Source organism: Macadamia integrifolia, chromosome 8 (assembly GCF_013358625.1).
Source record: "Macadamia integrifolia cultivar HAES 741 chromosome 8, SCU_Mint_v3, whole genome shotgun sequence".
In the NCBI taxonomy this organism is placed as follows: Eukaryota; Viridiplantae; Streptophyta; class Magnoliopsida; order Proteales; family Proteaceae; genus Macadamia; species Macadamia integrifolia.
In genome coordinates, this window is record NC_056564.1 from 29,012,394 (window position 1) to 29,029,657 (window position 17,264).

Genomic DNA, 17,264 nt, shown 5'->3' on the forward strand with positions numbered 1-17,264 from the left:
AGTTAAATTTATTGGATGGTTTTGAATCTTTTGATTGCTTGATCTTCTTGATATTGTGTTGTTTATGTAAGATCATTTTTTAGGGGACTCACTTTCCAGCTCCCACTATAGTCGTGGATAATCTAGTTATTCTCATGTATTTAATTCTGCACTTTTAAGGAAGAGGGATGGCTAATATGCCTGAGTGTAGTTTCTTACCAATGAGGCCTGAGGGAGCATTTAGTGAGGAGAAATAATAAGGGATCTACAAATGGGATGTGAGAGGGCATGCGTAGCGTTTCTTCCTCCCTTCCTCCCTTCCTCCCTTCCCCCCAGTGTAATTTAAATAGTTATGAAAGTAATTAAACAAAGCCAAAAAAGATTTTTCGTGCTTCCTATTTGGATTTGATCTTATGTTTTTCATTCTTATTGTGTCATGTGGATGAGAGATATAAATACTCCAATTGTTAAAAGAGATCGAATTAGCCGCATGTGAAATTTGAGAGTCTAATCCAATTAAGATAAAAGGTTGGGCATGTAATCGTGTTGCCTAGTTATGTGTCTGCCTCTCTCCCTCTCACTGAAATGATCCATTAGCCGTGGGTGTCCACCCTCTTTCATGTTTTTGCCGCTTGCTAAATTACGTATAGTGAGCAGCATGCCCAACTCGTGTCCTTTAATTGAATACTTTCCCATGTATTATTATACATCTTTGTGTATATCAATGCACGTGTATAGATACTCCAATCATTATAGTGCACTCTCCGATAATGACCTTTTAAATTTATATTTTATCCTAAAATGTGATATATGAACAAGGAAAATTAGGGTTTACAAAATTTGTGTCATAATTGAATTATCACATGATAGATATTTGAAGTTTCAAAGAGTCAAGAAGTCCTTCCTAAGTGGGCTATCAGAAAACCATAGTTCCAATAAAAAATGTTTGTTCGGAGCTTAATAAGTCTTTCTACATTTTGGTCGTAGAAAGAATAAAGGGCTAGAGTCTTGCTATTTCTTAAGTTTCTACTATGCATAATTCAATCTTAGATATTTTCAAAATCAAATTTCAAACCCACCCAACCTCCCTTCAAAAATTTTGAGAATTAATATAAATATAAATAAAATTATAAGTGATCTCAAGTGACTTTTTTTTTTTAATAATAATAATAAATCTTGTGGAAAATGAATTTAAAAAAAATATGTATACATGTAACAATAGAAGTGACATTTTCCGAAATCACAAAACAAATCCAGGTTATATCCATTTTTTTTCATTTTATTTAATCTAAACTTTTGTTCTCAATCAGAATTGGGGGAATGTATAACAATGTTTAGACTGAGATTTGACATGTAGTTTGTTAATCTAGACTACATTCTCTTTATCTAACGATTAGAATGAACACACCATCTGTCCATAAGACAGAATAAATGTCACTTGGATAAATAATAGATCTTTCTAATAATAACAAATTATATTTTTTTATTAAAAAGAAAAAGGTGTGCACAATGGCAAGGTATAAAAGGATACAATTCACATCTCTCTATTTCGTAAAATGCTAGTTTTCGATTTACTTTCAATTTTTTTTTTTTTAAACAGAAGAAAGATATATTATATTTAAACCCTACCCCACCCCCACTCCCTTCCTTGGTGAAGTAGTAGAGTCCATCTCGGAGTCTCTTGAGACTCTACTACCTATTGGCAAGGGTACCACAAACTACGCTAATAATTGTCTTTCAATTAGAGAATTTTTTTAATTTGAAAATCATAGAGTAAGAAGAATAACACACAACCTTAATTCAGAACAACATGCTAGATGATTTAAATAATAGACTTGCTCAAATTATAGATTAATACCACCAAGAAAAAACAAATAAGGGATAAAATTTTATGCCAACAAGAGGAGCCCATGCGCCACAAACGGGGCGCGAATAACCACCGTGACCCTCTTGAGGATATGCGGTCCTATATGTGGACATAAGGACCTCTTGAGGACAGAAAACACTGCTCTAATAAATAAATATGAAACTTTGAACCTTCGATCTTATATTATTTTGAATAAAATAATTCTCTCATTTTTATCAATATATGATGAAATATAATAATGTTACTATTAATAATAATAATAATAATAATAATAAAAAATATAATTATTATTATTATGGTGGCACTGGAATCCTTTCACAAGATTCATCTTATACTTAATGATTGACTAAATCTAAATAGACGAATGAGGAATCAGTTATACCCTACCTTTTTTTTTTTTGGTGGGAAAGTCATCCATTGCTGTCCACGAATTACACACCCACTTTCCGAGAAGTAATCAGTTATACCCTACCAATACCATAATATTCTATTGCTAAGAGATTCTCTCTCTCTCTCTATCTAAGTTTTCAATAACAAAAAAACTCACGGATATGTCATATATGTACCCGTCTATTACACTTTGTCATCTCAGGCAGGTAAATCTTACAAAAAAAAAAATCTCAGGCAGGAAAACAGATGAAACAAACTCAACATATATTGGGAATTCATGTCTGGTCATGGACTCATGGTCCGATTAAAAATTGAAGGCACCGACAAGATTAAGGTCATGCTGAGAATTTATGATATATAAAGTTGAGGAGAACTCGCCCTTGAAAAACTGCCCTGTATGGTGAGATAACTCCAGTCAAAAGGTCAGTTCGGTCTAGTTTTGATCACTGTTAGTTAAAATGCGTTTTCCCGTATGCTATAATACAATATGAAAAAAAAATAAAAACGGAAAAAGAATCCGTTTTAAACGCGTTTTAAACGGCCGTTTTAAACGCGTATCCGTTTTTTAAGGTTAAAATAGGAATTTTATAAAAAAAAAATTTTAATTAAAAAAAAAAAAAAAAACTATTAGTAAAAGTGAAGAGTGAAGACAATATGGTACTTGGTTTTTTGTTTTTAACTTCCATACTATTTATAGGAAAAAAATCTCATCTTCTTATAGCCCAATGAGTAAAGAAAAACTAAAGTTAGCAACATCTCATTTTCTTGTAGCCCATTGGGCTATTTTATCTTAGGACTCCTGGAGCTTTTGGAATATTAGATGCATGTATACAGGTAATAATCTCTCAAATTGCATGAGTATACTACCGTTTTTTTGGTTTCGTTTTTTTGAAAACTACACGTTTAATACTCGTACCATTCGTTTTCGTCCGTTTGTCGTTTCCTGTTTTTGTGACCGTACCGTTCATCGTTTTTATCTGTTTAAAATCCGTATCGTACGTTTCTATTTTTTGCCGTTCCTGTTTTAACTAACAATGGTTTTGATCAGGCTGAACAGGTCTTCAGGTTGGATTAGAATAAACAAAGGTAGCCCAATAAGGGAAGGCTTAGCTTCGGTCTATTTCAGTTTTCTCTTTCTGGGTTATTATTAGTTTGATATCAAGTTTGGTCCGGTTCAATTTCGGTCTATTTTTGGCTGGCCCGTTGCACTCCGGTTTTAATCAGTTCCATAATATTCCAATTTGAAGGCCAGATCACAGAGAAGTGGATCAGTTCTATTTGGGCTATTTTGGTCAGGTATGCTCAGTTTGATTGGTTATATGTAGGGCTTAAACCAATGTCAGATCAACCTCATATAATTGATACAAGCGTAAATATTCATCCCAAAAACTCAAACTCTTGTGTGGAGGGACTCACATGTATATGAGTATAGAAGGCCTTAGGAGTCACTGATGTGGGAGTGTAACTATCCTATCATGTGTGGGTGGGATAGAATGACGAATATGTGCATGGACAATAAAGGCAATTTTACAGACACCTGCGACAAGATTGAAGAAAGCTTGCTCTGATGCCATGTAAATTTCCAAGCAAATTAAAAAAACTAGATATATCATGTTTGCTAACATTATTTGCTTGGGTTTGCAAGGGCTCTTGTGAGTCTTGCGGTAGAGCAGCCTTGATTCAGAATTGGTGTCCACTCTACACCTTAGCTATATATTATTACTATTTTTAGAGGATTTGATTAATTGTCTCATTTCATTGTACGTGACAACTAAAGAGCTCTTGAAAAGTCTAGTAAAACCAAGAGTTAGGTAGTTGCTTTGGCAACAACTGAAGAGCTCTTGAAAAGCTTAGTAGAACCAAGAGTTAGGTAGTTGATTTGGCAAATTCAAGTTCTGATGCTTCATCACATTATCACATAAGAGACCTTCAGAAATTAAGATATTTAACACCTAGACTATGAATGGAATTTTAAAAAGAATTCTACTAATCTCGTGCTAGCTTTTAGGAGGAATTCTCTACCTATATTTCCTTTTTTTTTTTTTTTTTTAAAGGATTTTAATTAAATATTATTTTGTAGGGAGATTTTTTTTTTATGGGGGGGGGGTGGGAATATAGTCTCTCTTATTAATTCTTTATTCTTTTGGCGTAGATGATTTCAAGCATATTGGACATTGTTATACATGGTCAAATAGACACAATCCTCTTAATATAGAACATAAATTTTATTATTTTATGGCCAATTATGGTATGCAAAGATCAGCCATTTATTCCATTGTTGATTCTAATGGTTCTTTTGTGATTGACTTACCATCCATTTTCAAGATGTTTTCATCTTATTTGTGTTCTATTTATACTACCTCAAACCCTTTGGATCCAAGTTTTATTGAAAGTCTTTTTAATCCGATTATTTCTGTAGAGGATAAGGGGTAATTGAGTTGGCAAGGGACTTCGCCTCAAGAAGCGTGTGGTTCTAAGTTCGAATCCTCTTACCTAATTGGTGTCATCCACACGGGGTGTTTAGTATTCTTCGCTGCTTTCAAAGAAAGTCAGGCCAAATGCCTAAATACCCATTTTTAACAAAAGAAAGATGCTCTTTTAATAGTATTGCGGTTTTAAAACTACTGGCCATGATGATTTTGCCGATAGTTTGGGATGTGTTGAAGCCTGATCTTGTTGATTTTGCTTATAACTTTTTACAACTAATTGCTTGCCTTTTGGGATCAACCATACCTTACTTGCGATGATTATAAAGGAAGAGTACCCTACTTATATTTTAGATTACATATCTACTAGTTTATGTTTTGTTTTATATTAAAATAATTTCCAAGTTAATTAACTTATTGGTTACGTACTCTTCTAGTCTGCTTGGTAAGTTCATTTACCAATAATATTGTTTTTGGCCAGTAAATCTTTTATTTCTTAAAATGTCATAAAGGGAAGAGAGGATGGCTTGCCCGTAAATTAAATCATTAAATGAGTCGAAAGCATATATGACAAGGCAGAATGGGGGTATATCAAGAGTTTGTTAAATTTTTATGTTTAACGACAAATGCCGTGATATAGTTAGTTATCTGATGTTCTCTTTTATGTATTTTTTAAAGTTAGATGGGAGCTCTTTTGATTTCATTGAACTAGGGGTGTCAAATGGTGTGATTTTTGTTATTTGGTTTGGTTTCGATTCGATTCGATTTACATTTTGATAGGTGAAATAAAATCATACCGAATAAGAATAAGGTGAAATCAAAATCGTTTTCATTCGATTTCGATTTTAGCGGTTTCTAATCGATTTTTGTTATTTGGTTCATAACTGATTTACTTGTGGTTAAGAGTGTCGTTTTAAAAAATGGTTTGCATCCTACAACTAGTGTGAATCTTTCATATACTAAACTTCCTAAAGAATCAAAACAATATACTTCAATTTTGCTAAGGACAAAATATTTTCTATGTAAAAGACTACACTATATGATAACTAATTAACCATAACCCTAGAAATTAGGAAATCAAGGAGGTGTGATTGTGTGAAAGTGAAACTCCCTTCTCGATTAGATTTTTTTTTTTTCTCTTTTTTTTTTGTGGAGACCCATTGAAATTCAAAACACTTTGTCTTTAATATGAGGTGTCGGTTAACCATCGGTTTTCTGGTTCTAAACCAACCAGAATTATGGCCTATAAAACCAAAACTTGATCAATTTACTACGGTGCGATTAGGGGTGTAAGTTTGGCCCTAACGGCCCAGACCCGCCCTTGGCCCTCCCTGATCCCGAACAAGTATAAACCCAAAAATTTTGACCCTAAGGGCCGACCCGGCCCTTAAATTTCTGACCCTGAGTCAGGGTTAGGGCCAGTAAGGGTTGATGTCTTTGGCCCACCCAGCCCACCCTGAACCCGACCCTGATTTTTTTACCTTGACTTTTGGCCCTAATTTTTACCCCTGATGTTGACCCTAGTTATGACCCTAGTTGTGACCTTGATTTTAACCTAATTTTATATATTATTTTACATTGAGTTATTGACACCTCAAAACTCCTAATATACCTTCTTATAATCTCACCGATCTCTCTTACCATTTTTACTAATAAAAAATATCTCTTTTCCTTTATCTACAAAAAATAAAAAAAAATAAAAAAAATATCTATTTTAGAAATTATTATTAATAAAATGAAAAATTATTAATATATTTTTTAAAATTACCATCTTAAATCAATATGTAATTGTTGATATGAATATTTATTATCGACTTTTATTATCAATATTTATATTTAATATAGTGAAAATTGGTAGAAAATGATTTTCTACCAATTTGTTCTTTGAACCTGAAGTTTTTTTCTTCACTCTCACCAAGTGGAGGTTCAGTTTTCTTGCAGTTTTGCCTTATTAGGATAATCTCTTTGTTTATCATACAAATAATTGAAATTTTTTGGATTATTTGTTTTTAGGATGATCTCCTCCTTGTTTATCATAATAGTTAGAGTTATTTGTATTATTTGAATGTTTACTTTATGATGTTCTCCTCATAATAAGTAATTTATTAGAGTTATTTGTATTATTTGAATATTTGTTTTAGGATGTTCTCTTCATAACAAATAATTTATAACTTTGTGTTTTTTATCTCCTCTTTATTATTAATATTTTTTATTTTTAAGTTATTTCATATTTTGTAGGGTCAGGGTCAGGGTCAGGGTTAGGGTATACCCGGCCTTTGATGGTAAACTAGGGTCAAGGTCAATCAGGGCCATCTCAGCCCTTGATGGCAAACCATGGTTAGGGTCAATCAGGGTCAGGGTCAGGGTCATCCGAGCCCGACCTTGAAAAATCAAAACCAATTAGTGCAGGTAAGGATTGGGCTAAACCCTGAAGGATAGGGCCTGGGTAGAAGTTTTGCGGCCCTGAGTCAGGATCAGGGCCGGTTTGGGCCCAGTTAAGGGGACTAAGGGTTGGGCTAGGGTTTTAAGAAGTCCAGCCCAATCAGCCCTGTTGCACCCCTAGGTGCGATGCGATTCAGTTTGATTATAAGTGATTGGTTCTGATTCCAATAAATAGTTTCGATTATATCTTGACACCCTTAATTGAACCTACTCTTCTTTTTTTTCTTCTTGGGATATTGGGAGGTTTGTCTCGCCTCCTAAATATTATTATGAGTTAAATCTCTTTAAGATATTAAATTGAATCGATTCTATCCTGAAATCTCTTGTTATTTATGGATGACACTTCTTTTGTTTAGTATAACAACAAAAGATCTACTCACTATCAAAGCAATTTTAGGTTTGTTTCAGGATTTGTCAGGGCAAGAAATTAATTTTGACATGAACGGTGTATATTTTAGTGAAGGAAATTCTCAGGATCTTAGGCACTTTGTGTATAGAACTCTAGGAGCTTCATTATTCCTCCCAGTGCTCAACCTAGGTTTAGATTTGCCGTCTGGAATAGTATTATGAAGATCTTACCTATTTGGAGCTCAAACATCCATTTTGTCTGATCCTTGGCCTTCGTCTTTGCCTTCATTTGTCCTTTCACTTTCCTTCCACCTTTCGTTGATAAATAGTAATATGGTAAAAATTTAATTGGAGTAATCTTGTTACCACTAAATTAGTTGCTTCTTATATTACTCGACATTTTAATGATACTGGTCATCTATTTCTAGTCATAAGAATGTGTGGATTTATTGCTTCCGCACGATCAATGAGTAATAATGGAGTATGCCAACTCAAATCCACAATCAACTAACTCTAGCGATAGTAAGAACTAGGGGTGTCAATCGGTCGGGCCAGGCCAATCTCAGTCGGGCCTAATCGGGCCTGACAATGTGAAATCCTTGCACCGTGAATGCCCGTTTACTTAAACGGGCCTAGATTTGGGGCCATAGTATGGTTTGTAATCGTGCCGGTCGTTGTCAGGCTTTAATTGGACTACCTTAAACGGACCTTTTACGGTCCTTAAATATGCTATGGATCTATTTAATTCTAAACGAACTCTAAACGTGCTTATCATAAAATCCTTTTTTAAAGTAACTTTAAAACTACTAGAAGATAACATTCACAATTCTGGAATCAAGGGAATTATGTCTTTAACAATTGAACAATTGTTATATATATATATATATATATATATAAATTGAATGTTCCATTTAGCAAGATCCAAGATATATATATATATATATCCAAGGGAATCATGTCTTTAAAATGTATTCTAAATTGTAAGAATTACACTCTTTTTAACAATTAAGTGTCCCATTTAGAATATGGATATTTTAGTCCTATATATTCTTTACTCATATTTTGTAGTATTTGTGGTAAAATAGATATTTAGGCATTTTTTTAAGGGGGTCGGTCGGTCGGGTTAAATGAGTCGATTCTAGCGGGCTTCTTAAGTGAGTTAGGTCGGTCAGGTGCCTGACGGGCTAGTGGCCTACACCGTGAACTCCAATTTAATAAATGGACCGATTCATGTACGGCCTTAAACGAATCAGGCTCGATCGGGCCTACCGATGCGGGCTCAGGATTGACACCCCTAGTAAGAACTACCTTTCACTAGACTAGCAACCCCGTTGGCATTGGTAGGATGGTTTGATGCTAATTAGTGTATACACTCGCCATAGGAGCTGTTTGACCAACAAATATCTCTCAGGGCTCTTTTGTTTAAAGGGGTTTTACTAGTGTTGGATCGAAGGGGTGGGATAGTTGTAAGAATTATACCACCCTAACAATATTTAAGTTGTTTGTTCAACAGGGGTGGGATTTTGGGAGAACATAAAAACAGTTCTTGTGGCCCACATGGACATCAACTTCTCCCCTCCCCTCCCCTCCCCTCCTCCTTTTTCTTCTTCTCCTCATTCGCTTCTTCCTGTCTTTTTTTTTTCCCCGGGGCGGGGTGGGGCGTCTCCTTCTTCTTCTCCTCATTCGCTTCTTCCTCTGCCTTTTTTTTTTTTTTTTGGGAAAGCACCTGTCTCATTTTTCTTCTCCTCATCTCCTTCTTCTTCTCCTCCTTCGCTTCTTCTTCTGTCTTTTTCTTTTTTTTGGAAACCGCTTCTTACTCTGTCTCCTTCTTCTCCTCCTTAGCTTCTTCCTTTATCTCATAATATATGAAACCCTAAACTTGAACATCTGCAACTAAATGAAGAAAGGTAAGTAATCGGCTCTGAACTCAGAAATTAGTAGCCTTGAACTCCAATCATTTGCAACAGAAGAAACAAGGGATGAAATCGGCTTTAAACTAGAACTCCGATCATTTCAATCTTTCATTCTTTCCCTCTTTCCCTCTTTCCTTCTTTCCTTCTTTCCTTCTTTCCATCTCTCCTCTCCAACCATACGTTGCTTCTCACTTTATCTCATCTTTCATCTTTATTTTTCTTGTCTTTCACCTAACATGTGGGTTCATGACAACAATCTCACCCCCAATTCCCCTTTAAACAAACGGCCCTCAATGTTTGAATCGTTGTTGTTATGTAACAATGCCAAACACAGCTTTTTATATCATTTTATCAAACGCATGCACCGACTCACTCTTTCTTCGTCACTAGAAGGCAAAATCAGAAACCTTTATCTCACACCGCTGATCACGCCTGTGAGCTTCCCAAGTGACAATGACTTGTCAAAGACTTCAGTCAAAGAAAGAGAGGGAGAGAGCAAGATGCCAAAGGGGACACATTTGTAAATGAAGGGAAACAAATACATAAGGGCATTTCGTCTTTGTTTCTGAAGCTTCTTCTGATTTCGTCCTCACAACCACCGGAAGGGAACCCTTGATCTGATCTGCAACCTCTCTTTAATCTCGTCTTATCGATCTCATCGTGATCTGCTTCTCTTTTTCGCTTTTCTGTATCAATGGGTTTGCTATAATTAGTTTGGTGGATGATTCTACCTCACCGGACTTGTTACAGGTAATCAGATCTTCTTCTCCCTCTGCATCAACTCTTTCTTAAATCTTAATGGGGTCATCAAGTTCCAGGGTTTCGATTTCTTAGTTAGGAAACTTTGTTCTTTCTCTGGAACATCAACATCCTCTGATATTACCGTAGATGGAAGTATTGATGGTGACATTTTGGGTAGCTACGATCCATTGACAGAGAAACAGAAAACAAATCCCTCTCGAGGAATTAGGGTTTTTTGTACTCCATTTATGGAAGCTTTTGGGGATGATGAATTAGGGCTAGTTCTTAAGAGGGTTATTGATCGAAATGACAGGAAATCTTGTGCTCAGGTTTGTAATCAGTGGTTGAGGGTAGAGGGCTTAACTCGTTTGGCTTTACGGATCTTAGAACCTGAACTCCTCCGTAAATTCTTGCCGAGGTTCCCTAACTTGATTACTTTGGAAGCAGCTGGAGAGATCACTAATTCTGACCTTGAATTAATAGCCGAAACGTGTCCTGATCTTCGGTTGCTCAATCTCAATCTTCGTCAAACGCAGAGGGTTCTCGATGAGTTCGAGGAATTGGGTCCAAACGATGTAGGGGACGATGGTGTCTGTGCCGTCGCGATTCGTTGCCCTGCTTTAACCAAGGTTTGTCTGCGTAGGCGGAGTCGAATCGGGAACGTGGGAGTTGTGGATCTCATAAAATCTTCCCAAAATTTATCGACTTTGGATCTGGCAAAGTGTACTAAGATCACGGATGAAGCATTAGAAGCCATTGGAGCAGCGACTTCACTGCGAGTTCTCAACCTGCGAGGGTGTTCGTTGGTTACCGATTGGGGTTTGGCTTCGTTAGCCACTGGATCAACATCCAGAACCCTAAAGAAATTGGTTCTCACCGAGTGCGATCAGATTACAGATCATGGCGTTTCATTACTGCAGCAAATATACTTCCTGGAGGAGTTGAACTTGGCGGAATGTGGGCCGAGGGTGACTGATAGAGGGGGTGTTGCCATTGCCGCAATTCGGACACTCCAGCGTTTGGATTTCTCGTGGCTGATCAACATTTCGGACATCACTCTTCTTGCGATTGCACAGAACTGCCGGAATCTGGTAGCGATCGACGTGACGGGTTGTGAAATGATCACAGGAGCTGGGATACGTTCCTTCTCGAACCTCAAATCGTTGGAAGTTCTTGTGTTGGCTTCCTGTTACAATGTGTGTGGTGAGGCTGTAGAGCAGACAGTGCTCGAATGCCAGTCCTTGAAGTGCGTTGGGCTGGATAGAGGATTGAGAATGTGGATGCCGACGTCAATGCAAGAGAATTTAAGCAGGATTTGTAGATTAGAATGGCGGTGAGGCACATACATTTTTCCCCCTTAGATAAAGCTGCAACTCAGTTTTGTTTTATAGAACCTGCGACTCAATGCAATTGCCATGGTTACTTAGTTCTGTTCTGTCTTTAGATTTTTTTTTCGAAAGTTCAATCCAACAATTTGGAATTTCTTTCATCTTTGCCGAGAAGAGTGCTTCAAGGAGAGGTCACCAAGTTTAGAACTTTTCTCTCTATGAAAAAGAAAAGAAGAAATTAATTAAAACCAGTCAAACCGTATATGCATTTTTTTTGGAAAATTTACCGCGCCACTCTATGAAGAATGCCACAATTATAAGACAAATTCCTTGTTTCATCAAATTATATTCAGACCTCCTACCGTTAGTCACTATTAACTGTCGAGTTAAAATGACTATTATACCTTTATCATTAAAAAATTCATGTTTTAACCGTTATACCTTTTTTTTTTTATTTTTTTATTTTTTTTATTTTTTTAATCCAAACCAAACTTAGGTATTCTACAGATAAAAACACAGAAATTTTTTAATCCAAACTCTCTCTCTCTCTCTCTCTCTCTCTCTCTCTCTCAACAGTCCTGTCTTCTGAAAGTCGGAGATAGCGTGCGTTTAAAACCGCATTGCTCTATTGCTTTTCGTCGGATCTCCTCTTAACTATTTTCTTGGCGATCGGTTGTCTCTCTGTCATGTACGTCGGTCCAACTCTGATCCAAAAACGGCATCAATCTGAATCCAACAAAACCCCTATATATCTTGATCTGAATCGACCAAAATCAGCATCAGTCTCGATCGATTGCAATTCCAATCGTTGATTTCCCTCACCCCTGACTCCATTTGTTTCACAGATAAATAGGGATGAATAGAAATTGCTTGACCAGAAGAAAGAAAAGAAGAAAGAGAATAAAGATGCCAAGGAAATCATGTAACAAACTTCACTGTCATGAATTGGAGAGAAAAAGATTCAAAGCTGCTTTGGATTTCAAAATGCAGAAACAAAGGAACCGAGTTAGGAGAAATTACCTTTAGAAGAGTGAGCGACTTTCAGAAACAAACCTCAAACTGATCGTCCTTTGCAGTCCCTTGTGAATCCTCCTAATTCCTTCCAATCCTTTCTCCAAGAAAACCCTTATGGATCAGCGTAGGGTCGCTTCTTCTCTATGAGAATTTCTCTGCCAAAATCCTCACTCTCACTCTCTTTTTTCCAGTAAGGAAATCCCTTCGGCCTATTCTTCTCCTAAAACCTCTCTTCGCTTTCACCGATCTCATATTTAGAGATTCCGAAATCCTCTCTTGGTCTTTCCACCTTTCATTTCAATTTTCTCTCTGAAATCGCTCTCCGTCCCTCCCAATTGTGTTGAAACTCGTTCAGATAACACTAAAACACTACCCTAAAACAGAGAGAGGAGGATACACCCGACAAATGATCACTATATTATGGTTGGAAAAGGGATTGTTTAACCAATTATCAATAGCGAAGAAATGAAACACAACAGTCGTTACGATCAATCCAAGATGGAAGAGTAACAGAGAAGGATAAAAAAAATCCTATCGCCAATGTCAGCGATGCCGCTGCCGCTGTGATATCTGGTGATCGTTCAGGAGAAAGGTACAGTAACTATCCATTTTAGGTGGGACTTATTACATGGGCATTTTAGGTACTTCACATTTAGTAAGGGCATTTTGGTATTTAAAATAAAATATAGTTATTGACATCAGCAAATAAGGTATATTCCTTAACAGTGATTGACTGTAGGGGATCTGAGTATAATTTGGTAAAATAGAGGGGGTGGCCTTATAATTGTGGCATTCTCCAGGGGGTGGCGTGGTAAATTTTTTTTTTTTTTTTTTTGTAGATGTATATGCATATTCATAAATAAGAAGGTTGAACGGGCGGATATTCCAAAATCAATCTCTTAATGGCGTTGGTTGTTGATTTTCACCCCTCAATTACTGTGAATTGTTTAGTGGTAACTGAATTTAATGAGGATCCCATATGATGGGAAGTCAAGTGACCTTGCATCTGAATGATTAACAATTAACTATTTGATGGATGAGAATTGAGAAATTCGAGTGTGGATTAGGTTCTCGAACAAGAAACATTCTCGTATAGATTGATCCACACAGATATAATTCACCAAAGAGTTGATTGTTGAATAGATTCTATTTGTACGAATCAACTCCATATAAGAATAGTTCTTATACAAAAACTTGATCGGCTCTCGAGAAATTCCAATCCCTCAAATTTATTAATTAGAGAAAAAAATTTGAGATATGTCTGTTTTTTTCCTGATAATGGGGTTTCTTAATTTGGGATGGCATGGTTTTTGACTTTGGTGGAACATGTACCTCTATTGCCACTAGGGGTGTCAACCGGTCGGGCCGGTCCGATTTTGGTCGGGCTTAATCGGGCTTGAAGACTTTTAAAGGTTGCATCGTGTCCGCCCATTTAACTAATTGGGCTTAGTTAGTGAGGGCATGGTACACTTTATATTCGGTCGGTCGGTCTCGGGCTATAATCGGGCTATTAAAATCAAGCCTTAATCGGGTTTTAGTCGGACCTTAACCGGGCCACGGACATATTTAATGTTAAACAAGCATAACCGGTTTTTACACGGGTCTTCTTTAATATTATTGAGCAACGACGCCGTGACGGACAATGGGGTTTGGTTTCCTATTTTTCATTGTCTAAATCTGGTTGTGGCTATTATTTTATTTGTTTTAATTTGGTTGTTTCTTAATCCAGGAGTATCATGATAAAAATGAAGTGCAGGAGAAACAAGAACCTTCCCCTCTAGAGATTGTAAAACCTGTTGAAGAACCTGAGGCTGAGGATAAAACTCTAATTAAAGAACCAGAAGAGGAACCTCAGCCTGAGAATGAGGTTGAAGCTCCCCAAGTGGAATCTGCTCTAGATACGCTCTAGATACGGGAGATTTGCTCATGGGTTTCTAATGTTCCCAATTTTTCCCTCTTTACAATTGGATGGGAAATTTATTGGAAATATATTCATCTTATAATGCCTTTTGTTTTTCTTTCTGCAAGGTTTGAATGAGATATACCTTAGAGTTGCAGAGCTAGAGGAAAGCAACGCAATGCCTCTGGCAATCATACCATCAGATGATTATAGTGAAAATATCTTCTAGCAAAGAATTCAAACTGGTTGGACATTTCATAATCCATGCTATGTACAGTAACATGGTTAATTTTGCAAAATAAAATTTTAAGGAAAGAGACGATTGGATGAAAATGCAATGAGAATGCTCTCATGTGGGATTGCCCATAACTACAAATGGATCTCAATAAATGTATTGATTGATCCAAGGAACCTACTCTCTTCCAAGTCACATATTTAAAAACATCACAAAAAATCCAAAGCATTGATCCAACATCCTTATAATTAAATTATTTAGAAATATCATAAAAAATCCTAAATCCTTATCCTGTCCAAGCATCCCACAATTAAAATATTTAGAATCATAAAAAGTCCTAAATCCTTGTCCAAGCATCTCATAAATTAAAATATTTAGAATCATAAAAAATCCTAAATCCTTATCCAAGCATCCCACAATTAAAATATTTAGAAATATCACAAAAAATTTTAAATTCGTATCCAAACATCCCCAAAGTTAAATATTTAGTTACATGACTTAAAATTATCCTGATTTCGTCCAATCTGGAGTGCTTCAACATCAATCCCACCTAATAGAAAATAAATGAAGCATAAACATTAGTAAATGTAAAGATAAAAGATAACGAATATGTCATAATCAAAGAAAAAGAATGATATTACCCGTGGAATTTCACCTAACAGACTAAACATTAGCTGCAGTAGAGGCATTAGAAGATCTTTATGTAGGTTCTACTGTAATATTAGTATCACCACTCACATCCAAAGACAACACATTCCCCAAAGCGTTAGCTAAATCACTGGCATCATCAAGCGGTTCAACTTTAAAAGTGTACAAAATGAAGAAGAGGACATGTAAGATATTAAGATTATGACAAAAAATTTGCGATGAAGCAACATTTGTTTAACGGATGAAAAATGTATATTTACATAATTTGAAATTACCTCTAAAGTCTACTCCGAACATCCAATTTCGAAGGCAAATCAACGCTTCAGCATTTGTAGGCAATTGCTTGCTTCTGTATTTGTCAATCACTCTACCTCCAGCACTAAAAGTTGATTAAGAAGCAACAGTTGATACCGGAATAGCCAACACATCCCGTGCCATCCGAGAAAGATCACGATACTTTGCTCCTTGTGACTTCCAAAAGGCCAATACATCATAATGCTTGATCGGATCTTTAATCCTTGGCTCTTCTAGATATAAATCTAATTCGGATTTATCTTGTATTACAGTAGTAGTAGAACTCTTATACATGGATAGCTCTTACAAAACAAAATAATCAAAATGAATAATGTAATATATTGAATTAAAATATATGTTTTAAACAACCAAAAAAATAACAACAAAAAGAAAAACATAATGATTTATACCTCCCAATCTAAAACATCTCCAACTGTATTGTCCTCAATAGCATGTGATTGTAATCCCCTCTCTTCCTCAGTTATCTCCATGCACCGGTATTCTTCAAAGAGTCGTGCTAAGGTCGATTTCACAAGGTTAAACTTTTCCATTGCTGTTGAATCCAAACTGTATATCTTATCAAAAGCATACCTAACAAAGATTAGCTTGTAACGAGGATCAAATACAACAACAATAGCTAAAATGATGCTATATGAGTCCCAACAATTGTCTAACTTCTTTTTCATTTCTTATGCCATCTTTTTCACATAGTCTTCTCCCTGATTTATCGTTTTCAACAAAGATAAATGTATTTTCCATACATTATGAAAATACAAATTTGCTGTTGGGTACTTTGACCCAGACAATAATTCAGTAATGTCATTAAAAGGCTTCAAAAAGGAACATAAGTGTTCAATCTTTTTCCAATCCTCATTGTTTGGACACACTTTAAAGTTTTTATCCACCAACTCTAGTTGTTGAAATGCAGTCTGATAGACGATGACAGAATCAAGCATGTGATAAGTCGAGTTCCACCTTGTGGAAATATCTCCATGCAACCCTTTTTGATTTGGTATATCCAATTGTTTGTAGCATTCAAGAAACTTTACTTTCCTTGCTTGAGATGCCTTCACATATGCTACACTCGATCGAACAAAATATACAGATTCATCAATGCACTTCAAACCATCTTCTACAATTAGGTTCAATATATGAGCAGAACATCTATTGTGAAAAAACTCACCACTACACAGCAATGCCTTCTTTAATACCAAACTTTTTTTCAAGTGCTCAATAAAACAAAGGTTAGTGATGAGCACATTTATGTGTGAAATCTAGGGTAGTAAAACATGCATTTTACATATTTAGAATGGAGCTACCTTGGGTTTTACTCTCTTTTTGCAGGTTTTATATTTTTAAGGCCTTAAGGACTATCGGGCGCTATATCTTCAATTTTACATGTAAAGAGGTCCTATTTCTTTCCATGGTTGCGAAGAGGATGAAATTTTGAGCAAGATGGACGTGTTCAATTAAAAGTACACATTCGTTTGGTCACCCGTACAAATGATTATTCTTTTTCAGGTCAGAAAAAGAATAATGGATCAGAACTGAACCGAGATGCAGAACCAGCCCGTTTGCAATTGTCCCAGAGGTACAAGGAATACTCCAAATGCCAACAAGGATCGATGGACCACATCCTTAAGTGATTAAAGATTTGTTTTTGGTAATAACAACTACTTAGCTTAGTTGGTGAGCTATGATGTACAAAATTCCCTTGCTCACCAAGAGGTCTTAAGTTC

The 17,264-nt window shown here is 36.0% G+C and overlaps 1 protein-coding gene across 1 annotated transcript; it reads left to right on the top strand.

Annotated features, from left to right (window-relative positions):
• Positions 1–9,167: 9,167 nt before the first annotated feature.
• On the top strand, positions 9,168–11,532 carry LOC122085530 (SCF E3 ubiquitin ligase complex F-box protein grrA-like). Its single transcript, XM_042654007.1, has one exon. The coding sequence runs from the start codon at positions 10,355–10,357 to the stop codon at positions 11,441–11,443; it is 1,089 nt and encodes a 362-aa protein (XP_042509941.1). The 5' UTR covers positions 9,168–10,354; the 3' UTR covers positions 11,444–11,532.
• The last annotated feature ends 5,732 nt before the right edge of the window (positions 11,533–17,264 follow it).

Coding starts and splice junctions, on each gene's coding strand:
- LOC122085530 (XM_042654007.1), top strand. CDS start 10,355: ATGGAAGCTTTTGGGGATGATGAATTAGGGCTAGTTCTTAAGAGGGTT.